Source organism: Pinus tabuliformis, chromosome 7 (genome assembly GCF_031772625.1).
Source record: "Pinus tabuliformis cultivar Carrire ecotype Pingquan chromosome 7, CPIR1, whole genome shotgun sequence".
Taxonomy (NCBI): Eukaryota; Viridiplantae; Streptophyta; class Pinopsida; order Pinales; family Pinaceae; genus Pinus; species Pinus tabuliformis.
The window spans coordinates 305,374,539-305,402,231 of NC_142293.1; the positions used below are offsets into that span (position 1 = coordinate 305,374,539).

Here is a 27,693-nt window from a genome sequence, read left to right on the forward strand (position 1 = left end):
ATGAATCAAAAACCTAAGTTTTGGTTAGGTCTACAAGCAAGATCCGTGCCATGAAAAGTCCTAGGAATGAAACCCTAGGTACATGTTTCCTTTCCTAGCTTAGTCTTGGTCAATGTATTGTCTAACTATATAATGTGTCTATACATGATGGCTATCTCCTAGAAATATGTGCTTATCAAATTTTCTAAAGATTATGGGATCTAGGGTTTGATAGTCAAGCCCTAGTCAAAGTTTGAAAGTTCTAGGATGATGATTGAAATCTAGGGTTTGTAACTAAATCCTAGTAATGATTAAATTCTCTAGTATGTGTATTCATCTAAATCTATAAATTGTGTGTTGAGAATTTATAGATAGAAAATCTAGGGTTTACATCAAACCCTAGTAGAAGCAATTCATGCTAATAAAATCTAGGGTTTACCAAAAACTCTAGTAGATAGTCTATCATATGGTTTCTCAAGTTATCTAATCATGATTGAATTGCTGATATGACTTAGGGTTTGTATCAAACCTGGTCTAGATGACTAAAGTAATTAAGAGTGTAATCTCTTGCTGATTATGAAAAATTATAAATGCTTCCGCTACTATAAAAGTTTTGTTATGATCAATTCGTGCTTCTACATAATTAGTTTGTACTTGCTATATAAGTGGTGCAGGTACATCATATTGGTAAAGAAGCTAGTAAAAAAAGTTGACATGATCAGCATGAGATCAAGGAAGCTGTTGGAAGAAGCCTATATGACCTAAAGATAAAATGAAGTATGTATGCTTGTATTTAATTTTATAATGTCTTGTTGTATGGCTACAGGAAACATGAATCACTACTTCTATCTTAAAAAGCATGATCAAGAGAAAAAGGATCTCCTCCTCTGAGAAGATGCAAAAAAGCATAAGTCACACTAGAGTGAAATCAACATAATATATCCTCATATAAAGTATGAGGTGGTTGACTACGATTACAATAACTCTGATTAGAAACCCTTGAGAATGGAATGAGTGGGGAAGGAAGAGATCGAGAACTATGCAACCATGATGAAGGCAATTAACATCCAAAAGACCAAGAAGAATTGACTAGGAAATCTCCCGAAAAGATATGAAGATTTTGATGAAAGTCTGAAAAAGATAGAGACCCTTGACAATGTATATCTTTGGGAAATGTGTCAACAAGTATGTAGGATGCTGATACCTACTGAAAAGATGTCATGATAGAGAGCCATCTCGAAAGGTACGATTTGATTTCATGCTATGCTTTGATTTCTTGAATAATATCTGGATGAAGTTCATGCAGGACTACTAGAACAAGATCTGTAAGTACAAGTACATCCAACATTCATGTGATGGATGGAATCTCCTGAAATAAGCATGAAGAGAAAGAATTAGCCATATGAAGAAGGTTCCAGATATATACCAGGAAGTCCACTTTCCATGAAGAAAGGAATGGCAGGACAAAATAAGAAGGAAAGTGATCGATGGTCGTTGCCCTAGAAGAAAGAAACTCGATTGAATTGCATGACATCAAGGAAAGAAGTTGATCAAACAACTGAAGGACATATGAAGAAGAAGTTGCTGATGTATAGAAGATTCCCTAGCTAAGAGGGAGCTCTGACAGGTCCCTGATCAAGAGGGAGTTTGAATTAGATCACTCGTGATTACAATGGAGTGACAATTGTGTTTTTCTATTTCATGTGTCGTGCACTAGACTAGGACTAACAATCGCAAGTCTAGGTGAAGGCCATGAATGGAAATGAAGACACATGATAGACACATTATCCTTGTCTTCATTTTGAAGAAAGGATGGAGGATTGAGTAATCATCTGGCATCCGATACACTTTGAGGATGTGTAGGGCATTCAAGAAAAGAAGTAGGCAAGAGGACCGATGTTCTTTGAGGAATGGGGTATTGTTCATTTTATTTTTTCATAGATTGTATTTGCTACCGAATCAAAGTGTTGCAGAATCACTCTGTTCTCAACCGAAGGTGAGTATACAGAGCTGAATGTTAAGTTATGGCCATGGTTCCAAGCAACTCTCACATAAGGGGTACCATTAACGAAGCTGAGAATGAGAATGCTGTGGCTTCCTTTTACTATCATAGATTTATGTCTTAATTTAGATTTAAATTTGAATTGCTTTTTATTTACATCTTGTGAAAAGTAGATTAGATCATGCAGTAGTTGATTTTTGACTATTCTGTGTATACTGCACTGAGTGCCTTGCCAGATTAATAAACTAATTGCTTGTGTAATCTGAATTCATCCTGCTAATAGGAAGACACACAAAAGCACTGTCAAGGTACTGACAAGTTCCATATCACCCAGTCCATATATGATTTGATGATTGGTAGTTTGTGTGTCTGGAAGTTGAATGATTGGTGTCGCCAGTTGTGATGGTTGAGTTAGTGTGATTGAAAGGGCCTGTTTCCTGACAACCAGTAATAGAGTCATGATTTTGCGCCTCCGGATGCGGACAACATCTAAGTTGGGTGGCCTTTGTACTTGTAGAGGAAGAGAGGCTATCAGGCCATGACCTGTAGAATTGTATGAAGGGTGTCGACTTCTGGCCTGGCATAGTGTAAATGTAACAAGGTCTGGAGGCATTGTAACATCTGCGATCTGAATAAAGAGTGAAAATTTTGCTGTGTGATTCTTATTATTTAGGACTAGTGATAAGTTTGTTTACTTGTGTTGCGGTGCCCACTGAGAACTTGTGGCCTGTGGCTGTGGCTTCATTACATGAGTACTATTATATATAAAATACTACAGCATATTAAGCATATGAAAGATGACATTGCTGACTGCAACAGTTTCAAGGACAAACATTGCAGGAAGCAAGCGCAGGATCAAAATATTCCTTGATTGGTAGATCTAAAAGCAGGGCTATTTCTCAGAGTTACATGCGCTTGTAGGACATTAATATTTTACTTTTCCAATTCTCACAGTTCTTATTTCTGTGTATTGCAGGAAATGATGATTTGCTCTTGTCTGTCCTCATCAGACATCTCGATCACAAAAATGTAGTACACCAGCCGCAGATGAAAACTGATATAGTTGAAATTGCTGCTATCTTGGCTAGGCAATCTAGATCAAAAGCCATAGTTTCAGAAATTGGTGCAATCAATGATCTGTCTAGGCATTTAAGGAAAAGTCTTCAGGCCACAATGGAGGCTGTGGGTCCGCTGGAGGCTAGCTGGAACATGTCTCTCCAAAATGCCATTGAAGAATGTTTATTGGAACTCATGAAAAGGGTATGTTTGTCATTTCAAACTTCTGAGGATAAGCTTTTCTTTGAAAATGTTTTGATGAATGCAGCTGCCTCACAGAACAGTGATGGTTTTACTGATTATTGTCTGAGAGTTTTTCTGTAATAGATGTTGCTTGTTTTCTGTGTTTTTTCTTCTGTCTTTGGTAAATAAGCAATTATTCATAGCACTGATGTCTTTTACATAGTGAAGTGAAAGGAAAGAATTGGATTAAAAGTGGTGTATTTTTAATATTTATGTAAAAAGTAACATTTTCTGTACGATATTATGTTGCTAGATATGATATTATTTTGCTAAAGATGTTCTTCTTTGTTTCTTATTTTATAGAGATTTCGTCATTCTTTTTTGTGTTAACCTCAGTAGCTGTTCTACTGAATTGACTGACAGATTTGGCATTTGACTATTAGGGTGGAGATCCTGGACCCGTATTTGATATGATGGCCACAACATTGGAGAAGGTTTCAGTTGTGCCAGTTACAGCAAGGGCCACAATCGGAGCAATGTTGATTCTTGCCCAGATAATAGCTTCTGTATCAGATCAGTCATATGTACAGCGGGTAGGATAGTTTTCTAATGGTTTGGGTCTTGTGTTGATTAAGAATACTTTATGGAATAGTGTCTCTGCTGCATTCTCTGTCCATTGTGAATATCTTAGTCTACTTTATTGATCCTATTTAGCTTGGAGTTGACTTTCTACCATACTTGGTTTTCCTTTATATTAAATACTGTCTCTGTCGAGCTTATTACTATCCATTTTTAAACGCAAAATCTGTTTGTGATTGTGAAATGCACTAGCACCAATTACTTTGAAAATCTACTAGTTTCTGCTGCAAAACAAGCCTAGTCTGATCCTTTGGGACAAACTCAGTTAAATGTGGTCAAACTTTCAAATATTTGGTGAATTTGACCAAATTACTGGCCCACTTTGACCAGTTTTGATTATGTTTGATCGTTATGACAGATTTTGGCAGACATTTATGTAATGTAAAGTAAATTTGAGTTTGTTATTTGCAGAGTTTTATGCTGAGTTTTTGAAGTTTTTACCTAGTCTGAGTTATACTCTAATTGTGCACTTTTGGCAAGTTTTATCTGAGTCTTGGCCATGTTCTTAATCTTTGGCTTTGCTGAGTTGTTCCAGAGTCTGAGTCACAACTTCGTTTTCAATTTACACGAGTGCAGACTGGCCACCATACATTTTAGACATGGCTTACCTGTATTATGGGTTTGGATCGATCGCCATAATGATTCTTTTTGAGTACCTGCCTACTGTTGTCAGCTCTTGATTATGCCATTTTCTATTGTTTTAATGCAGTTAGACAGTGTTGGGAATGTTCTTTTTCTGAGATCTATTCAGTTTCAGCATCCCAGAGTATCAGTTCATCTGTTGCTGGATGATTGCTCTCCGGCAATTTTGTTGATGTTGTTCAGCAGTGGTTGACCTAATCTGTAGATATATACCAGACTTGTGTGGTTTGTTTGTCAGGATGATCTGCTGTAATATTATGTTCTATCTAATTAAGGGTGGTGGTTGAACCCATTCTCTAGTGAGGATGGTTTTGGATGGCTGGCTTGTGGTGACCGTATTTGTAAAAGCTCTTGAGGATAGATATTATAGAATTTCTATTCACTTTATGAGTGACCATTTTTGTAGTTTCCAGTGATAAATTTTCTAAATGACAGGTTCTATTTAGAGAAGAGCATGGGAATTCCTTTCTTAGTTTACACGCTAAAAATTTAGTCAGAAATTTTGCATGACAGGTTCTGTTTAGAGAAAAGCACAGGGCATATTTTCTGAGTTTACATGTTGAAAAGTTATAAACATGTTCTGATTTCCTTTTTATTGTTCAGGGTTTTCCAGATGCTCTTTTCCACCAACTTTTACAGGCCATGTTGCATCCTGATGTTCAAACACGTGTAACAGCTCATCAAATTTTCGCTGTTATCCTTGTACCATCATCTGTTTCTCCAAGATCTGAATGTCAACAAGTCCAATCAGTCTTTCAGTATGAGTCAAAGAGACCACTTTCCAAGCCCACATCAGCATTTTCTTCTGCAGCTGCACTTTTTGAAAAGCTAAGAAAGGAAAAGGTAGGCTTACAAGAAGAGAAAAATGGCAGTGAGGCATCTGATGAAATAAAGGAAAGGGATGGCATTGAGGAAGAATGGAGGCAGGATGGTATTCGTAAAAGCCCCACAAGGTTTTATACCATGAACCGTAGTTTCCCTGATATGCGAACAATCTCTCTTAGCCCAATTGAGACTGTAAGTGAATGTAATATGTAGGTTTCTATTTTCTTTGAATTCATTATGAATAAGTGGTACCACAGCTAACCATTTTGAAATTGTGCTATCCCGTTGATGCTCTAATTGATTTTAATTTCCAAAATCATGCATTTATATTTTTCTTGATTTGTTTGTTGAAGATTGTGCTATGATTCTTTTTCTGATTTTCTTGTTATGGAAGAAATAATTTTGTTGATAAGTTGTTTCCCTTGAAATGAAGACATATATTCAAAAGTTATTTTGGTTATGGATTAACAGATGTGCATATATGTTATTGGGTTTATAGCTAACTTTTTTCTTCCATTTCATACAGGAAATGAGTGCAGTGAAGCTCAGTGGTGATCAGGCTGCTCAATTACTTTCTGCACTTTGGATTCAAGCCAATTTACCTGATAACATCCCTTCAAACTTTGAAGCAATTGCTCATACTTTCAGCCTAACATTGTTCTTTTCACGAATGAAGGTGGAAATTCTAAAAGCCATGGTGTGTTTGTGATGTCTGCTTTTGGTATTAACAAAATGCCACATCTTGCATTATGTTGTTTGGACTAGCTTCTGTCCAAGACATTGTCAGGATGACATTGTTAGTGAAAACATTATTGTGTATGATTCTTATACATGGATGGTTTGCCTTTTCTGCTTTGCAATTGTTCAATGTTTTTTTCCTGTTCTTCCTTTCACTTCTATTTTAATGGAAAATCCAACCCAAGGTGGTGGAAACTCATTTTGGAATTTCAGAAATGTTTCCTTGTATGAAATGTCTTTGAAACATGACTAAAACATTTAAGTGGCATTTCATATTTTTGAAATGCTGTATTGTCTGTTTTGTTAGAAAATCATAACGGCCGAAAGATTTTCTTATATTGATAATTACTTCCAATATTATTATATTCTTATTAAAGTTTTTATGTTTTTCTTTTATCTTCTTCTCATCAAGCAATCATCAAAAGCAAAAACATGAAGATCAGGGAGACCAGAAGTAGGCACTCAGCTAGGTCTAAAACCCCTATGTAGGAGAAAACCCAGTTAGAAACTCTTTCTTTAGTAGATTCAAAGTGGGATAGACTAAGATCTTAGACCAACAAACCTTCCTCGTCCACCAAGTCAGCTTTCCAAGATGATTTAGTAGTCTCTTTTTATCCTAGCAGCTTCAACCCAGCAACAATCCAGAAATTTGACTTCCCAGCTACAGAATTTCGACCCCCAGCTACAAAATTTCGGCCCAGCTTCAGCTCTGCAGTTTTCGGCCCCTCCAGCAGCTTCACAGGGTCACACGTGTGAAAGAGAGAAAATTTCGACTTCTTATGCTTGAGAGATCTCCTTCTTCGCTAGAAGTTGTAGATCGAACTTGTGTGTGAGTGACAAATGAGTTCGAGTTGCTGCCTTTATATAGGAGTTTCTGCCCCTCTGTTTAGGCTGACTTGTCCAATTTGAGGCCGACTTGGTGGAGGAGGCCTAGAAGACCTATTTTACAATAAAATAATTTTCTTTCTTGACAAATAAATCCCAAGAAGGGTTCTTTACATTATGATATGGACAAGGACACTTGACATAAACCCTATAAGCCTGCAATGGAGGCTTTGACCTATAAACAATTGACCCAAGCATGAAACCCATGCTTTAATAAGTCAATTTCTTTAATAATAAATTTTCCTTTTCTTTTCTTTTGACAAATACATTTCATAATGACTCAAATATAATTATGAAAACTGACACTAGTTACACTCTTCAACATGTTTCAGTCGACATTTTCACTATTGTGGCTGGCATATCAATCATTTTAGCAAGTATTTCGGTCCCTAAAACAAAAAATCGAATTTATCCTATGTTACCAGGATACGGATACGGATCCAGATTCAAATCTGCTAGTTTTTTGAAAATCCAAGATCCGGATAAAGCAAGGATTTGTCACGTACACAAAAAAATAAAATATAATAATATTTTTTAATTTTTAAAAAGCACTTTACAGCGAAAAAATAAAATACTCCATCAAACCATCACACAGTGTTAGAACACTGAATGATAAATATGAAGATTGAAACACTGAAATGATCCATCCTCCCTTATACAAAGTAGCAAAAAGGATCATATATCGTAAATGATAATAGTAAATACATTTACATATCCTCAAATGGATCTATATCTTCTGAATATTGCAACTCTCCATCATGAATAAATGATCGGGTCCTGGAATGTAGGAAGTTGCATCAGTAGGCCGGACTGGTGGTGGAACAATATCCTTAAGTAGGTTGAGGTGAGTCATGGCATTCAGTGTCAGGTTCAAGTCAGAGATCTCAAGCTCCACATCCCACATTCTGCTCGGACCTTTTTTATACTCTGGTTCAACATGTGATAGAAGACGAAGGTTGGAATGAACATAAACAAGATCCTCAGCCTTTGCCGCTCCCATCCTGTTTTGCTTCACTGAATGGGTGAAGCCATATGTACTCCAATTCCTCTTAGCTGATGAGGAACTAGCAACCTATGATAACAACCTCGTGGCTAGAGTAGAGAGATGAATGCTATCCCCACCATGGAAGTCCCACCAAGTAATAGGATCAAGATGCCCTCGATCATCCATAGCTATTGGATCTGAAAGGCTACCAGTAGACTATACAAACCTTTCAAATTCTTGGCAGACTTCCATTGCAACTCCCATATCTCTATAAATTTTCCTCAAAGCTGTCTTGTATCCTTGTACCACTTCAGAATCATTGTTTGGTGCTGTTCTACCAGGTAAAGTCAAAATTTTAGAATGATAGTATTTAGCAATGTTGTGGAAAGCGCGAGCGGGATTAAATCGGCACGGGGAACAAATCGGAAAAAATCGGGAAAAAATCGGAAAAAAGCGGGAAAAAATCGTTTGGTACAAAAATATTCATTTTTTTTCAATTTTTTTAATATCTAAACCATCTACAACATAAAATAAATACATTGACACATAAATATGATAGAAAAACTAATATATAAGATGTTTAATATCATTTCTAGCGCTAAAATCACACATAACATTGAATCATGTCCTGAATAGTAAGTCCTGACTCCTGAGTCCCAACTCAGCCTCAAAATATCAACAAAAAATATGATAATGTATCTCATCATGTCATAATGTCATATACAATAAAATGAGGTCTAATCCTATTGATTTCCTCTGCCCCTCTTGCGAGAAAATGCCACAGCTTTCCCTTTCCCTCTAGATGTAGATGCTGGTGCTTGTGTTGGTGGAGATGGCAGTGGAGTCTGATGTGCTCTAGAAGCTGAAGAACTAGAAGTAGGAGCTATAGGAGGTAGACCACGTCCTCTACTGGTGGCAGGGGTAGCCCGAGCAGGTGGTGTCACCTGGAAACATTACAATCTCCCAATCCTGAAATCCTGAAAAACTGATAAGTCTGCTGGATTTTAAATGAAATCTAAAATTCTACTTTCTCCATATGAAATCCAATGAGGCTGGAACCACTCTCAAACATCCTGAGTCATTTCATGGTAATGTTAAAAATTTAAGTAAAAGGATGAAAATGAAGATTAAGGAGAATGTCACTTTTACTTTAAGAATTTAACATTACCATGAATAGCATATCCATACTAGGGCCTAGACTTGATCATTAAGCTGCCCCACTCAAAAATTATTTGTTTCTTTCAAAAAAAAATTGCATGAAAAAACCCAAATGACCAAATGAAAAACCAAATTTTTTTTTATTAAATACATTAAAATTTAAAAACAATTTTTATTGAAGAAAAACATAAAAAAATGGAAAGGGGAATTAAATAATAGACACTTTATAACTATTAATTATATAACATATATGATATACATGCTAAAGATGACACTTGAAATATAAGTTTATAACTTTATAAAGATATATAATATATATTATAAGAGAGAACAATAATATATATATATATATATATAAGGAGAATAGTTACAAATCAACCATTTGCTGTAATATATACCATTTGCTGTAAATATGAAATATAAGTTTATAACTTTATAAAGATATATAATATATATTATAAGAGAGAACAATAATATATATATATATATATATATATATATATATATAAAGGGAATAGTTATAAATCGACCATTTTCTGTAATATATCCCTGGTCATTTGATCTTAATGTGAAAGAATTGTTAGATGCAAAACAAAGGTTGGAGGTTTTAGAAGCTAAAGGGCAGGAAATAGATCATAAAATTCATATAATAACAACTAAGAACAAGGCTTTAGCAGAAAGCAATAAAGTTTTAAAAAAACAAGTGGCATTGCTACAGGAAGCTCTCCTGATAGGGAAGACAGAATGGCAACGCATGAAGGTGGATGTGCAAGACATAAAGAAAATATGTAGTGGAAAGTACAGAGGTGGTGAATGTGAAATCATCCTAGCATAAAGGGAAAATGATTGCCCAAATAAACAACCATGAAGAGAATGCAAGGGAAGAAACGAAAGGAGATTCCACCAAAGTTTCCAAAAGTTGGGCTCAAGTTATTAGCAATTCTTCTAATAAGGAAGGAGAAACAAATATTCAGGTTGACAACATGCAAGATAGTGAAGGCAAAGAAAGACAAAATAGGGCAGCAAACATAATTATTAAAGGGGTGAAAGACTATGGGAAAAATGAATGCACTTTTGACCTTGCAAGAGACTTCTTGAAAGACAAGTTGCTATGGCAAGGACAAATATGCCAAGCATGGAGGGTGGGTAAGTTTAACAGGGAGAGAGCCAAGCCCATAAAAGTAATTATGCCTAGCTTGCGTGATAAATATAGCATTCTAAGCAAGAAAGATCCCTTGAGGGGTTCACGTTTTTTCCTAGAAGAAGATTTAATTGTAAAACAATAGGAGGAAAGAAAGGAGGAAAATTTAAAGGTTAGGGCAACAAGAGATGAAGGCCAGAGAGCATGGATTTATAAAGGCAAAGCTGTGATAACACAATTTGGACCTCCTTCCAAGACAAAGCTACAAGATGGTAATAAAGAAGAGGCAACAAACTCTTCAACAGGCAATCAGAAAGCAAGGTCAGTATGGGAAAGCAGGGACAAAGACTCAAATGTGAGTCTTGAATGTCAAAATAAATAACAATCAAGTCATACTCAGGTTTCCTTAAGATTAGTTTGTTGGAATTGTAGAGGTTACCCATGGAGACAAGGACCTGGGTTAGGGCCTATTGCGGAAGATAGAGACATAATTTGCCTCCTAGAAACACATGAACATGAAGGGTGCAAGACACCTCTGTTTGAGGATACTAGAAGATGGCAGTGTGGAACAAGGCAGCAGGGAATGGCAAAGGGCACGGGGGTATCATGGTTTTAGTAAGGGAGAAAGAAGGTTGTCTCATTCAGTTAGAAAAAGAAGACTCAAATAAGCAATTCATTTGGTTTAAAATATTAGAAAATGGAAACCACATCAAAATTGCAGCATGCCATTTTGCGCCGCAGGTTTCAAAAATTTACAAAGGTAGAGGGCTTGACCACAAAGATCCATTTGCAGCCTTAAAAGCGGATATTGCAACATATTCGCAGCTAGGTGAAGTCCTTATAGTGGGTGATTTCAATGCTAGGACTGTAATTGAGCAAGCTAACATTCTTTGTTGTAAAGATGATTGTGACCCTATTTGGGTTACAGAAGAGAGTAATCATCAGTGGGAAAGAATTTCAGAGGACAAGGGCTGCAATCTCATTGGTGAACAATTGCTTATTATATGTGGGGCCTTTGATTTAGTCATTTGTAATGGCTTGACTAGATGGGCAAAGTCCGATAATTTCACTTGCAATACTTACAATGGAGCAAGTGTGGTAGATTATGTAATTTGCTTGCATGGTTTCTGTGAGAAAATGGAGGAAGTTTTGATTGGAGATCAGCTATGGGACTTGAAATCAGATCACAAGCCAATTTATTTATGTTTCTCTTGGATTGTAAAGAAACAATTAGAGTAAAAAATTTAGCGTGTCAAACAAAATCTCCCACAAGGCAGAATTATTTTGACCCCAAAAAATTGTAATACCTTCAAAATGACGCTAGAGAGGCTTTTCGAGAAGGAGAAAATTACAATTCACAACTTTCATAGTCATGAATTAACACATTTAATTCAATGTGCACTTGCAAAGTGCAAAAGAGCAAAAATTAGGAAGTCTAAAACAAATTGCTTTCCGGTTAATGCTTGGTTTGATGAGGAATGCAAAAAGGCAAGGAGAATGTGGAAAGAGTCAAACAAGGATAACATAAAGCTCAAAGCTTACAAGCAGTTATTAAGTAAGAAAAAGGTTGATTTCATGGTTTCAAGGAGGGAAAAACTAATCTTCCTTGGGAAATATAATCCCAAATTATTTTGGAAGGAGCTCCAACCGAAAAAGATACAAATTGGAAATAATATTACAGCTTCTAAATGGTTTGACTATGCAAGACAACTCTATGAGCAGGTTCCCAAGGTTGACCCTACCCCCTTGGTCAACACTGATACTGAACTCTTCACGGTACAAGAGGTAGAGATGGGTATCAAGAATTTGGGTGTTGGAAAAGCAAAAGACTTAGTTGAACTCCAAGCAGAATATTTAAAGTGGCGCTCAAAGATTCTTGCACCTCACATTACAAAAATATTCAACAAAATCATACAACAAGGGCTCCCCACAGATTGGACAACTAGTCTCGCAATACCTCTTTCAAGAGCGGTGATGTTAATAATCCCTCCAATTATAGGGCCATCATGATAAACCCTTTGTTTGCAAAGCTATTTGGAAGCATGCTAGAAAACAAAATTAGCAAGTGGGCAGAAGAAAGAGATAAGCGTGCTAAAGGGCAAGCAGGGTTTAGACCTAAACATTCCACGGTTGATCATTCTATAACTTTAAGGCACATCATTGAAAAAGTTTGGGAGAAAAAGGAAGAAGTCTTTTGTTGCTTTTTTGATTTCAGAAAAGCGTTTGATTCGGTTCCTAGGGATAAAATTTGACACAGAATGGAGGAACTTGGGGTTCCTAAACATTTGAGAGCAACTGTGCATAGGTTGTATGAAGATGTGAAAGTCAAAATTAGAACTTCAGCAGGCATTTCTGAAAGTTTTAGAGGCGATATCGGGGTCAAGCAAGGTTGCCCGCTGTCTCCTACCCTTTTTGGTTTATATATCGATAAGCTTGAGGAGTGGTTAAATTGACAAGGGGGTGATGGTATCTATTTGGGCAAGTTTGTTATAAGGCTTCTTTTGTATGCAGATGACCTTATTCTGATTGCTAAATCAACTCTTGGTTTGCAAGAGCACTTACTATCCTTTGAGCATTTTTGTATAAGTGTGGGGATGCAAGTCAATATTAGCAAAATGAAAGTAGTGGTCTTCTTTAAGAAAAGAAAACATAACCAGCATAAGTTCTACTTTGAAGGCAACATTCTGGAAGAAGTTGCGGATTACAAATACCTCAGAATTGACTTCTAGTGATCACTGGAAAACCACTCAAACTCTTTTTGGGCTTCTAGTGATTTCGGTGATTCTCTATGTTGGAGTTTCTAAGTTTCTTAATTTTAGAAATCCTCCATGCACTTTTTCTGATTTATTCCTACCACCTGTTATTTTTCTTTAACAAGTTATTTACAATATAAATACTGAAAATAAACATCAGTGCATGCTCAACATATTACAAATCAACAACTAAAAGAAACAAGAACAAACACACCACATGACGCCATTATTTTTGGACCAATGTCCCCGGAAAAACCCAATGCGGGAAAACTGGTGCAACTATCTGAGGGTTTTCTTATTAAGCAATATCAGAGTACAATTTGGGTGCCGAAACTGGCCTACCCAATACAGAATTTCTTTAGCAGCTATACCTCATAGTTTGAGAGAAATCTCCTGGTTGAAACCCCGGAAAATCCTTCCGGCAGCTCCTCAGTACAAAACTGTTCTGCAACCCCAGCATCTGCCCAAACTGGACTGCGTTAGCCCCTCTCTGTTTCACGCTGGCGTTGCGTCAGCCTTTCTTGGCCTGTGTCAGCCCCAGGAGGCCCTGTGTTAACTCTGGGAGGCTCTGGTGCTCTGCACAACACTTGGCTGCCTTTGCGTGGCCCTGCGTGAGCCCTTGCTGGCTCTGTGTCACCCTCCTTGGCTGTTGCGCTGCTCTCCCGGCACAATCTCTATCTTTTCAATTTCTTTGTACTCAATGCCCCTTAGTTGCTTTCCCAATCACTGATTCTGTCTCTCTTAACAAACCCTGCTATAGAGAATAGAATGACTGATCATCTGGTGTACCCTCCATGTGACCCTCAAGCCTCCTCTTATACTTTTCCTGTTGACATCTCAACAATAGAGATTAAGTCCCTAATCAACGGCTAAGATTAGTTCTGGCTTGATCCATGTCTTTTGGACCATTCTAACACAGATTCATATTAATACACATTAATATTTTATTTTCCTTAAGTTTAGACTTAGGGGCTCCATTAAAAATATTAATTATTTTAATATCTCCTGATCTGTTTAGAATCTGCCCAAACCCCTTTTGGGTATTGGAGATCTCATGTGCCCCAATCTCTCCACCAAATCTCGTGGCTAGAGCACATTCGATGCTACCCCAAATCAACACTCCCTCTTAGCGAGGACTGTGCTCTAGCAATACTCACCGAGTATTACTCTAATCATCCGACATCGGTACCTGTGTTGATGCTAGGCCTTCTTGCCCACCATCTGCATTGCTGCCTCCTGTACTGCTGCCCATGGTTCTGCCACGGCCACTGCCACTGCTGCATCTGTACGACAACTCCCTCTGCATCCGTGCTGCCACTGGTCCTTTCTCCCAACACTGCATCTGCACTGCACCTCCTCTCATCATTTTGCATCGTGGTACCCACTGTTGCACTGCAACTCAGTTAGTAAGAAGTAAGTAACTGATCCTCCAACTGACCTCCCTGTTGGGCTAGAGACCCTCCTGATGCTGAAGTTCCCTTTGCCGTTGACAAGTGCTCCCTCTCTGACCTCTGCGCTGCTATAACAACTCCTTGCATCTCGCATCGTTGCAACCTCTTTGTGCCGTCCTGCACTGGTGCAACACTCATGTGCCTCTCGCATTGCAGCAGCCTGCTAGCCTCGCGCTGTCTCAGGACTCCTGCACTATAGCTCTCTTTGCCGCTCCATCCGCATTCGTCTCTACCCACTCAACTAGTCCTGCTACTCCTCGTCGGGGCTCCCATAGCAAGGTCTAATCCAAGAGGCTGGGTACCTGAAGGATCTTGCCCCTCATCGCCTGTAGTCTGCCTGACTACAACTCGATGTGTCCCCACTTTCGCTCAAGTGGTGCGTGTGCACTCATGGCACAATCATCCTTTGTCAAAACTTCCTTCTCTACCCATGTTGGCGCTGCCTTAGTCTCGGAAGATTCTCCCTTACGCTTCTTCCTTGGGCACTGGGTCGCATAATGACCCATCTCCCCACAGTGGAAGCACTTGATATTGGAGAGATCTTTCTTGTTACGCTTCTCCTGCTTTCGCTCAGATGCTAGGGCCACATCCTCCGCCTCCTCCTTGACCTTGATCCCTTTGCTGCTGCTCCCTGTCTTCGACTACCGTCTGATCTCTTCCTCGCGAAGAGCTGCCCACATCTTGTTCCAAGGTAGGAGAGTCCCTCTGCCCAGGATACTCTGGACAAGCGCTTCCCAATCTTCTATGACAACATTTAGGGTTGTCCTCACCATAAGCTCCTAATCCAGTGTCGCTCCTATAGCAGTCAGCTAGTCTCGGGTCTCATTCAGTGCTCCGAGGAACATGTCAATCGATTGACCCTTCTTCATCTGATATGACCTCGAGCAGCATTCTTTTCTGCACAAAAGTATGCTGGTACAGGTTCTTGAGAGCCTCCCACATCTCAACTGCCGTTTCCTTCTCGGCTATATGTGGTACCACATGATCCTTGACCCTGTCAAGGATAGTGCAGTTAACCCTTGCCATCGCCTCTTCGTACTTGTCGTTATCATTGGGGTCAACTGGGATAGCTATAACCTTCAAGGCGAAGTTCTTGACACGATTCCTGTCAAGCACTGATAAGATTCTGGCCTTCCAGACTGTGAAGTTCGATGCTCCGTCCAGTCTATCCTAGTCTCTTACCCCATGTAGTGCCATGACGCTCCTCTACTTCCCTCCTGGAAGTTCTCTGTTCAACTCCTCTTGAGTCTCTACTTCCCATCTGGAAGTTCTTTTCTGGACTCCCTCTGAGTCCTGATTTCCGTCCTGGAAATCCTTCTATTGCTTGTCGAGATGCCTCCTACTCTGGTCATCTTGTGCAACTGCACTGTTGATCCAGGTTCCGCAGCTAGAAACCCTTGGTAACAACTCCTCTGGCCCTGCTCTGTCAGGTACTGTTCTGACTACAATACCTCACTAGCTCCACTCCGCAATATTCCTACAGCCTTCTAGACTCCAACAACTGCCTCTTGGTGAACTGTGTCAGCCCCTCTCTGCCCCATGCTGGCTCTGCGTCACCTCAGATGGGTCTGTGTTAGCCCTGCGATGCCCTACGTCAGCCCTCTAGTCCTCTGCGTCAGCAACGCTGGCCTCTTTGAGGCTTTGCGCAATTCTCGGTTTCTTTTGCGTTTCTCTAGCTGGCTCTGCGTCACACTTCCTTGGCTTCTGTGCTGCTAAAAACAACTTCTGTCACCTCGGGACAACTGTTTTCTGCTGCTATTGCTTTGCTCGGCTGATGTCTTTTAGTCGTCCTGTGATCTGCAATCACGCTCTGATACCATGTTGAAGTTTCTAAGTTTTCTTAATTTAGAAACCCTCCATGCACTTTTTCTGATTTATTCCTACCTACTTGTTATTTTTCTTTAACAAGTTATTTACAATGTAAATACTGAAAATAAACACCAGTGCATTCTCAGCATATTCCAGATCAGCAACTAAAAGAAACAATAACAAACACACCACTTGACACCATTATTTTTTGACCAATGTCCCCGGAAAAATCCAATGCAGGAAAACTGATGCAACTATCTGAGGGTTTTCTTATTAAGTAATATCAGAGTACGATCTGAGTGCCGAAACTGGCCTACCCAACAGAGAATTTCCTTAGCAGCTATACTTCACAGTTTGAGAGAAATCTCTTGGTTGAAACCCCAAAAAATCCTTCCGGTAGCTCCTCAACACAAAATTGCTTTGCAACCCTAGCGTCTTCCCAAACTGGACTGTGTCAGCCCCTCTCTGTCTCACGCTGGCCCTGTGTCAACCTTTCTTGGCCTGCAGCAGCCCCAGGAGGCCTTGTGTCAGCTCTGGGAGCCTCTATGTCAGCTGCGCTGGCCCCTCTGGTGCTCTGTACAGCAGTTGGCTACCTCTGCGTGGCCCTGCGTGAGCCCTTGCTAGCTCTGCGTCACCCTCCTTGGCTGCTGCGCTGCTCTCCCGACACAATCTCTACCTTCTCTGTTTCTCTGTACTCAATGCCCCTCAGCCACTCTCTCGATCACTGATTCTATCTCTCTTAGCAAACCCCGCTCTAGAGAATAGAGTGACTGATCATCTCGTGTACCCTCCAAGTGACCCTCAAGCGTCCTCTTATACTTTTTCTGTTGACATCTCAACGACCAAGATTAAGTCCCTAATCAACGGCTAAGATTAGATCTGGCTTGATCCATGTCTTTTGGACCATTCTAACACAGATTCATATTAATATACATTAATATTTTATTTTCCCTAAGTTTAGACTTAGGGACTCCATTAAAAATATTAATTATTTTAATATCTCTTGATATGTTTAGAATCTGCCCAAACCCTTTCTGGGTATTGGAGATATCATGTGCCCCAACCTCTCCACAAAATTTCGTGGGTAGAGCACATCCGATGCTACCCCAAATCAACACTCTATGGTTGTGAACTATGGGCCAATAGTACATCCGACATGCGGTGGAGACAAATTGAGAAAATTCGGAATCGTTTGATTATAAAGAATTTTAAGATCAAAAGTGCAGCTTCTTAAGCTATCTTGTTAAGTGAAACAGGGTCTGCGCCTATTGAAGCAATTCCTTTGGTGCAAGTGATAACGTATTTAAAAAAAAATGAGCAAATGGAAGAGGGTAGATGGCCTAAGGTTGTATTTAATGATAGATTGTGCAAGAAAAAAAACTTGGATACAACAAAATAACAAATGGTTTAGTAAATGGGGTATTTGCTTGAACACTTGTCCCATAAACAACAAAGAGATAAAAAGCTTTTGTTATGGAAAAGTTCCACAAGCGTACTTGGGATAAGGAGCTAGGAAGAAAGAAAAATTACTATATTGAAGTGTTTAATCCCACTAATAGTCATCAACCAAAAGCATATATAGAGGCCAATATCTCTTGGAGAGCCAAAATTATTATTGCTTAGTTAAGGACTAATTCTCATCAAACTCCGTTGTGAAAGAGAGCACTAGAAAAGGCCAAAGGAAGTGGGGGAGGAAAGAGTACGCATTTTTTGTTCTTCCGGAAAGGTGGAAACATAAAAACATTTCATTTTAGAATGTGAGGCCTTCAAAGAAAACAGTGAAAGTTTTGTAGATATGCTGGCAGCTAGTTCTTGGGATAATCTATTTAGCTAGGGGTTTGTCGAGAAGCTGGGAGTATTTATTTTGAAGCTTCACAAAAAAGGGCCGAATACATCAAGCAGATGAAGAAGCAATCTGTCCCATAGACAATCTTTAGCCTTGTGGATCTTAAAATAATTTCTTTCTTTCTTGTAATAGTTATAAATTGACTGAATAATAGAATGTTTCATAAGGGTATTCTGTAATATATTTAAAAAGAACAATAAAATTATAAATCCCTAAGAATATATACAAACAAAACATGACATTAAATTGTGAATCCCTAAGATTATAATTTATAAATAAAATTATAAATGCGACAATGCCTAATGCCAAATGGAGAGTAATGGAATTTTACGTTTTTTTTTTTAAATGGCACTATGGAGAGCGACTATCGGGCCTTCGAAAAACAAAAAAAAGGTTTATTTTTAAAAATGGCACAATGGAGAGCGATTATCGGGCCTTGAAAAACCTTTGAAAGAAAAAAAAAAATTCAACCATTTGCCGTGTATTTAAAATCGACCTTCGAAAAAGTTAAATTAGTATTTAACATTTGCTATGTATTTAAAATTAGTCTTTAACCTTTGTCAGCTGAGCCGCAACGAAGGATTCGGCTGAGCGTTCCTGGCGGCGACTGAGCGTTCCTCGCACTCTCAAAGCACAGGCTGGCAGCAACGACTCACTGACGGCTTCCTCGATGGCTTTGTCTCGACTGGCGATGACTTCCTCGACGTTTTTGTCCCGACCGGCGATGGCTTCCTTGACGGCTTTGTCGCTGTGCTCACAGTTCCAAACACTACGTTGCTATATGAAGCAGGGGCCCAGTTGAATATTTAACAAGCACTGTGTGAAGCAGGGACCCAGTTGAATATTTAACAATCACTGTGTGAAGCAGGGGGATATTCGGTGTGAGTGCCGACAAAGGGGAGGGACCACATGTTTATAAAGCTAAAAGTTAAAACCTAAAATGAAAAAATCGGTAAACCTAAAGCGACAGACAATCAACCCATTCCGGTAGTTCTGACAACTTGCCAAAATTGCTCGGGATCCGTTTCGTCCCTGAATTAAATGTTTCCTAAAACATCAAATCTGCAGGGATCCGTATTTAAGACGTATTTTTGGCGGATCCGAATTTGCATACTGTTCAAATCCGCGGAACCACCATTCTTCACCCTCCCGATGTCGGATCCGGCAATATAGAATTTATCTAACAAAATTGAGTACTAAAACTAATTTCTTAGAAATCAAGTCATAAATGGATGGCTTGGTCCTATTTTAATGATCACTCGTTCTTTTTGGCTTTATTTCCAATTTTGAAGTTCAGAGGATTTTTAGGATTTTCTATTTTTCGTAGTTCTATTGGTAGATTATTGTTCACTAGTTGTTATCACACAAATCTGCACCAACAGATCTGCATAACAACTCTAGACAACCAACTGAATTGCCTTTGGATATTTCTCCATTCAGACTGGTGTTTTTCCAGTCTTAAGGGGGTGTCCCTTGCATTGTACAATGTCATTAAGCTAATAAATCTACATAAACAATCCAACCAATTAGTGCACAATAACTTGCCCTTAAGATGTCTGTAAGTGCTCAATAGTAAGGGTGAATTCTTATTTAAATTCAATGTGGTTGAGATCATATTTCCAAGTCAGTATAATAGTGAATGAAATAAACCAAGTGGAGTGAATGTGCACCTTATGTGAATAAAAATCAAAGAAAGTGCATTGTGTTGAAGAAAGTGTAACTAGGTTTGGTCTTCATAAATATGAAATGTACTTTTGAGTCTTGTATTTTGTAAAAGAAAGAAAAATGATTATTATTATTATTATTGAGCTTGGGTTTCTTGCCCAAATTATTTGTTTTATAGGTCAAGCACTAATTGAAAATGCTTCTTTGGTTGTCCTAGGTCAAGAAGTCAAATAGGGACATTGTCATAAATTGAAGACCCCATCGGGCATCTTGTAAATTGTAAAAAGAATTATTTTTGTAGTTTACTAAGCCTTCCAAGACCAAGTCGGCCTAGACGCTGAAATTCGTACCCCTAGAAGACCTATATATAGGAGGCAGTTCGACCTCATTTGGAGACAATTCATTGCTCTCTCATGCGAAGGAAGAAGAAAAAAACGGCAACGAAGAAGGCAGAAGAAGGAGAAGTGTTTCAGGTTCCTCTCTCTCTCTTTCTCTTCATGTGTGAAAGAGGAGGTTGAAATTCTTCAACTTTTCGGTATGGTTTCTGCTGCTTGGCTAGGGTTTCATTGTGAGGGTTCAATCTTGTAAGAAGAGGGTGTTGATTTGGGGTAGCATCGGATGTGCTCTAGCCATGAAAATTGGTGGAGAGGCTAAAGCACATGAGATCTCCAAGACCCAGAAATGGTTTGGGCAGATTCTAACTGGTTTGGGAGATATTAAAATAATTAATATTTTTAATGGAGTTCCTAAGTCTAAACTTAGGAAAAATAAAATATTAATGGGTATTAATATAAAACTGGGTTAGAATGTTCCAAAAGTCATGGATCAAGCCAAATCTAATCTTAGCCGTTGATTAGAGATTTAATCTCGGTCGTTGATGGACCAACGAGAAAAGTATAAGAGGAGGCTTGAGGGTCAGTTGGAGGACACACCAAGAGAGATCAAGAATTCAATTTTCTGGGGCAAGGTTTGCTGAGGAAATCGAGTGAGTGATGGACCAACGAGAAAAGTATAAGAGGAGGCTTGAGGGTCAGTTGGAGGACACACCAAGAGAGATCAAGAATTCAATTTTCTGGGGCAAGGTTTGCTGAGGAAATCGAGTGAGTGATCTGAGTTGCAGCTGAGGGGCAGTGAATACATAGAAGAGAGGCAGAGTTGGTACCAGAGAGGCAGCGCAGAGCCTAGTGAGGTTGACGCAGAGGCAACTGGAGGCTACATAGAGGCAGCGAGGAGCTGCACAGAGCCAGAGAGGCCAGCGTGTGAGACATAGAGGGTCTAGGGGCTGATGCAGAGGCTCTAGAAACTGATGCAGAGGCTAGTAGAGTTGACGCAGGGTCTAGAGGTAGCACTGGAGGATTTCGTGTGACAGACTGGGAGCTCGTGAGCCAGATAGGGTGACGTAGTCCCTATCAGAGTGACTCAGAGCAGCAGAAGCTGCAATTGTTGCTGTGGGATCGTTCATCCAGTGATTAATCAACCGAAATATTTGTCTCCCAGGAGAGGTACTACTGCCGAGGGCATTCTTTGTTGGGTGAGCCATTTTTGGCACCCTAGTTGTATTATGAAAATTGCATAGTAATAAAACGCTTTGAATAGCTGCACTGATTTTCCTGCATTGGGTTTTTCAAGGGACATTGGTCCAAAAATAATGGTGTCACTTGTGTGCTTGTTTACTTTTAGTTGATGATCTGTAGATGTTGATACTGTACTTATATTTATTTTCAGTGTTTACATAGTAAATAACTTGTTAAGTAATTGAACAAGTAGGAAGAAATAAATCAGATAGTACAGGAAGAATTTCTAACGAGTTAAACTTAGAAATTCCAACAAAGGGCTAAAGGAAGGGCCAACAAAGTCCGCTTCTAGATCTAGAAGACAAATTAGGCTAAGTGAGGCAGCTGGAGGCAAAGAAGAAGCAATTCTAGTTCACACGTGTGAATTAGTAGCTGCTGCCGGGGGGGTCAAAGTTGCAGATCTGCAGTTAGGGCCGAAAAGCTGTGGCTGGATGTCGAAGTAGTGTTTCCGGAAGAGATTCTGCTGTGTTTTAAAAGAAGTAAGGCAAGCACATTAGTGAGAAGCTGATCTTGGTCTTGGAAGGGCTCCAGTGGTTGTCAAGGGTCTTGGTATTCATCAATAAAGAATCTATAAGAAGAGATTGAAGGGTTTTCCTCTCAAGAGGAGAGGTTTTTCCCTGGCTTGGAGCCTACATCTTGTGTACTTGTATCTTGTTGATCTTCTTGTTTTGGTAGCTATTTGATGATTGAAGAACACACTTTAATAATAATAATAAGAAGATAATCCTAATAAGTAAAAAGACATCACAAGCAGTTATCATAGTTAGAAGAATCATTAATGTCATTTTGTCTTAGATTCTTCAACATGGTATCAGAGCTATGGTTCGCACAAGGCATGAAGAAGGTCAACTCTATTATGAAGAGGCTTGAAAAGTAGTGTTCATCATTAGCAAGTCTCATGAAGCAAAGTTTCAAGGCAGTATGGAATAGTCTCTTCCCTTCCAAAGATCCCAAACTTCAAAGAATGAAGTATTGTTCTCAGCCCTCACCGGAACGTTCCAAGATGAAAAGATATGGGTGATAGATAGTGGAGCTTCAAGACACATGGTTGGACATCAAAAACAACTCAAAACCCTATCCAAAGGGAAGTCCTTATACTCTGTGGAGCTTGGTGACAACAAGGGCTATCCAGTAAAAGGCATTGGATCTACATCAATTGAGTTGGAAGGAGGAGGTAACATTCATCTCAACAACATTCTATATGTTCCAAGTTTGTGCAAAAATCTTATTTCTATTTCATCATTAGAAGAAAAAGGAGATAGAGTTGCTTTTATAGATGGTAAAGTAGTGGTTTGGGCTAAAGATTCTAGCATTGAAAAAGCTAGAACCATTGGAGTTTGAGAAGGAAGACTCTACAGACTCTCATCTCCTCTAAGTCAAGCACTTGTCCACATTGAGATAAGTCTGTGTGAACTTTGGCATAGAAGATTGGGCCATATTCATTACAAGATCTTGCCAACTCTAAACTCCATTGTAAATGGGATACCAAATCTCAAAGAAGACCATGAAGGAGTCTGCAAATGCTGTGCTCTGGGAAACAATGCAAAGAAACCATTTGCACATAGTACATCTAGAGCTCAAGAGATTCTAGATCTCATCCACTCTGATGTATGTGGTCCCATGTCTAAATCACTTGGAGATCATCTATATTATGTTACTTTCATTGATGATGATTTGAGGAAAACTTGGGTTTATTTACTTGACAAAGTATTCATAAAATTTCAAGAATTCAAGGCAGAGGTGGAAAATCTTACAGAAAGAAAGATAAAGATTCTAAGGCCAGATAATGGAGGAGAGTATACTTCCAAAGAACTCATTGCTTTCTGCAAGGAGGCTGGGATTGAGAGGGAGCTTATAGTTCCATACCATCCTGAGTAGAATGGAGTAGTTGAACAAAAGAATAAAGCCATAGAAGAAAGTGTCAAGACTATGCTTGATGATCAAGATCTACCCAAATTTCTATGGGGAGAAGCAACGAAGACTGCAGTATACATCCAAAATAGAAGTCCTCACAGATCACTTGGCAATATAACTCCAGAAGAAGTCTTCACTGGGAAGAAACCAAATATTGATCATCTTCGGGTATTTGGGTGTCTAGTATATATTCACATTCCCAAGGACTAAAGGAAGAAGCTAGATCCCGCAAGCAAGAAAGGAATATTCGTTGGATATTGCAACTCTTCCAAGGCTTAAAAGATCTAGATAAAGGAAGGACATCAAATAGAAGTAAGCAGAGATGTAATTTTTTATGGGAGCATTGCCTTCAAGAAATCCAAAGATCTCCCATCCGATTCTGATGAGAAGGATCTTCCTATGTTTGAGGAAGAAGTTAATAAGGAAGAAGAAGTCTCTCATCATGAAGAAGAAGGTCCTAGTGAACTGATATCTCTCTTGGAAAGAAGAAAGAGACCTAACTGGTTAACTTCTACACTTCAAGAAGCAGAAGGTCACACTGCAAGAGGAAGATTCAGGGAGAGCAGGAAACCAAAAAGATACTCAGGATATGTGGCATACATGTCGAAGCTCATTGAAGATGAACCTTCTACTTTCGAGGAAGCAACCAAACTCCAAGAATGGAAGAATGAAATGAATGAGGAATACTAATCTATTATGAAGAATGGAGTTTGGGAAATTGTCCTAAAACCGGAAAATAAATTAGTGGTAACCTCTAAGTGGCTGTGTAAGATCAAGTGTGCTACAGATGGAAGCATAGATAAATTCAAGGCTAGATTCGTGGCTCGAGGCTTCTATCAGGAAGAAGACATTGACTATGAAGAGACCTTTGCTCTGATAACAAGGTATACCACGATTCAATCTTTGATATCTCTAGCAGCATCAATGGGATGGAAGGTACATCAAATGGATGTCAAAACAACATTCTTGAATGGTACCATAGATGAAGAAATCTTTATAGAATTACCATTGGGATTCGAAGTATAGAGAAACTCATGTTTGCAGATTGAAGTGTTGAAATTTCTAACTCTGACACGTCAGAAATCGTTACTGCATTATCTAGTTTATTATCTCCTACTTGTTCTTTCCATTAACAAGTTATTTATAAATATAAATGGCGAAATAAACACAGATGCAACCTTAACACATATACATATCAACAACTGAAATAACTGAGACAAACACACAAGGGACATCGTTATTTTTGGACAATCATCCTTGAAAAAACCCAATGCAGGAAAATTGGTGCAATAGATATGAGGGTTTTATTATTATGCAGTTTTCTGAATACAACTAGGGTGCCAGAAATGGCTCACCCTTCAGAGAATTTCCTTGGCAGAAGTACCTCTCCTCAGAGACATATATTCTGGCTGATCAGCAACTGGATGACTGATTCCACAACAACTTCGACAGTTCCTTAGCTGGACAATGAAAGCTGCTCCAAGCTTCTCTCTAGAACTGCATCACCATCCAGGTACTGCGTCACCCTCTACAGCTCTGCGTCTGCCTCTCAGCTCCTAGTTTGCCCCACGAAAATTCCTTAGTGCTGCCTCTTCAGCCCAACGTCAGCTCTGCTGGCCTCTGCACAACCTTTGCTGCCTTTTCGTTAACCTCTTGGCTCAATGCGTCTTTTGGCCTCAGCCTCTGCTGCCTGTGCATTAACCTCTTGGCCCAATGCATCTTCTGCGCTGGCCTTAGCCTCTGCGTCAACCTTCCTAGGCTTTGCGCTGTCTCTCTGACACTTTCTCTGCCTCTCTGATATGTATACTCGGCCTTCTACTGAACTGCCCCTTGCTGCAACAAATCATTAACTTGATCTCTCAGCAAACCCTGCCCCGAAAAAATCGAATTCTTAATCAACTTGGTGTATCTCCAATTGACCCTCAAGCCTCCTCTTATACTTTTGCTGTTGAGTCTTCAACAACCAAGATTAAATCCGTAATCAACGACTAAGATTAGATTTGGCTTGATCCTCGTCATTTAGAACTTTCTCACCCATATTATATTAATACACATTAATATTTTAATTTTCTTAAGTTTATACTTTGGAACCCTGTTAAAAATATTAATTATTTTAATATCTCTCCATCGGGTAGAATTTCCCCAAACCATTTTTGGGTGTTGGAGATCTCATGCGCCTTCCACCAATTTTCATGGTTAGAGCACATCCGATGTTACCAAAAATCAACACTCCCTCTTAGCGAGGAATGTGCTCTAGTAATGCTTCACCATAGAAACATCACACTATCCTCCACATCAGTACCTGTTCTGATGCTTGTCCTGTTGCCTCACATCCTTTGCACTGCTGCTTCCTTTACTGCTGCCCATGACACTGCCACTGCCACTGCTACATCTGTACTATAGCTCCCTCTCAACATGCTACATCATGCTACCCATAGCATTGCCACTGCTAACTGTTGCACTGCAACTCAGTTACCGAGAATTAAGTAACTGATCTTCTCCCAAATACTAACATCTCGGTCAGATTGGAAGCCCCGTGATGCTGTAGCTAACTCAAATGCTATCTTGTGCTCCCTCTGCTGCCACTACACTACTGCAGACCCCTCTGTGCCTCTCGCACTGCTGCAAACTCCACTGCGTTGCCTCAGATTGCTGCACTCTAGCCCTACCTTGCTACTCCACCACACTTTGCTCCACCCGACCCCTGTCATCATGCTACCGTCTTTAAAGGTTCCTGTAGCCGGATGTGATCCAAGAGTTTGGGAACCTCAAGGATCCTGCCCCTAGTATGTAGTCCTCTTGACTACAACTCGATGTCTCCCCACCTCTTCCCTAGAGGTGCATGAGCACTCATGGCACAATCGTCATCAGTCTCGACCTCTTTCTTCGCCTTAGCTGGAGCTGCCTTTGAATCAGAAGCCTCTCCCTTGTTTTTCTTCTTGGGACACTGGGATGCATAATGTCCCAGCTCCCCACAATGGAAACACTTAACCTTGGAGATATCCTTTTTCTTCCTCTTCCCTTGCTGTCCCGCAAATGCTAGAGCCGCATCCTCCTCCTCTTTCTTGATTCGACCTTCCTTGCCACTACTCCTCGCCTTGGTCAACCTCCTGATCTATTCCTGGCGAAGAGATGGCCACATTGCCTCCCAACTGGGAAGAGAAACCCTGCCCAAAATACTTTGGAAAAATGTCTCCCACTCCTTGGAGACTGCATTCAGGGCAGTCCTGACCATAAATTCAGGATCCGGTGTAGACCCCACGAAAGTAAGCTAGTCTCGAATCTCTTGCAACCTGAGAATGAACGAATCTATTTGCTCTCCCTTCTGCATCTGATATGACCACAATTGATTCTCCAATAACATCTTCCTCTGCACGGAAGAGCCCTGGTATGAGGTGGTCAGCGCCTCCCACATCTCCCTTGCCGTGTTCTTCTCAGCAATATGTGGTATGACATGATTTTTGACCCCGTCTAGGATTAAGCATTTTTCTTTTGGCTTGACCTCCTCATAATTTTAATTAACATTTGGGTCAACTGGGACAAATACGGTTTTCAATGCGAAGTCCTTGATGCGATGTTTGTCCAGGATTGCCAGGATCCTGGCCTTGCAGATGACAAAGTTAGAAGCCCCGTCCAACCTTTCTTGATCCCTTAATTCGTTCATTTCCATTTCAACTCCTCTTTTGGACTGCCTCTGAGTCTCAACTCCCCTCTTGGAAATCCTCTGGCCACTGTGGAACTGCTCCTCTCCAATCCTCCTTGCAATTGCAACACGGATTTGGATTCCTTGGCTAGAAATCCGTCAAGGTGGTGATTCCCTCTACCTTGGCTCCGTCTCCTTAGACACTGTTTTGCTTTGATAGAAACAACGTCCCACCAGCTCCTCGAATCACAATCTGCCCACAGCTCCCCAAGCCCCGGTAACTGAAAAAACTGAGCCCTTCAGGCTCTGCGCAATCTCGAAAAAGGCTGAATCTTCTCCTCCTGGCCACAGCGTCAATCCTTCCTGGCTGAGAAAGATGACCGGGCACTGCGTAGGTCTGATCTGCCCCTCTCTGCCTCTGCGCTGGCCCTCCTCTTGGCTCAAAATGATGACGTAGGCTCTACGTCACTTCTTCTCTAGCTGCTTCTGCTCTGGAGCAACGTTGTCTCTCGAGACAGCTACTATTGTTGCAAATTTCAGATTTCTGCTGGTGCCTTCAGTCCTCCTGTGATCTGCAATGCTCTGATACCATGTTGAAATTTCTAAGTCTAACACGTTACAAATCCCTACTGCATTATTTGGTTTATTATCTCCTACTTCTTCTGTCCATTAACAAGTTATCTATAAATATAAATACCAAAATAAACACAAATGTACCCTTAACACATATACATATCAACCACTGAAATAACTGAGACAAACACACAAGGGACACCGTTATTTTTGGACAATCATCCCCGAAAAA

The 27,693-nt window shown here is 39.8% G+C and overlaps 1 protein-coding gene across 1 annotated transcript in view; it reads left to right on the forward strand.

Annotated features, from left to right (window-relative positions):
- Positions 1 to 27,693, forward strand: part of LOC149247084 (protein SEMI-ROLLED LEAF 2-like) — a 268,352-nt gene that overhangs the window by 55,487 nt on the left and 185,172 nt on the right. The window contains exons 5-8 of the mRNA XM_089443366.1: positions 2,958 to 3,241; positions 3,664 to 3,813; positions 5,105 to 5,518; positions 5,853 to 6,023. Of these exons, the coding sequence (XP_089299492.1) occupies positions 2,958 to 3,241; positions 3,664 to 3,813; positions 5,105 to 5,518; positions 5,853 to 6,023 (1,019 nt within the window). The remainder of the gene's footprint in view (positions 1 to 2,957; positions 3,242 to 3,663; positions 3,814 to 5,104; positions 5,519 to 5,852; positions 6,024 to 27,693) is intronic.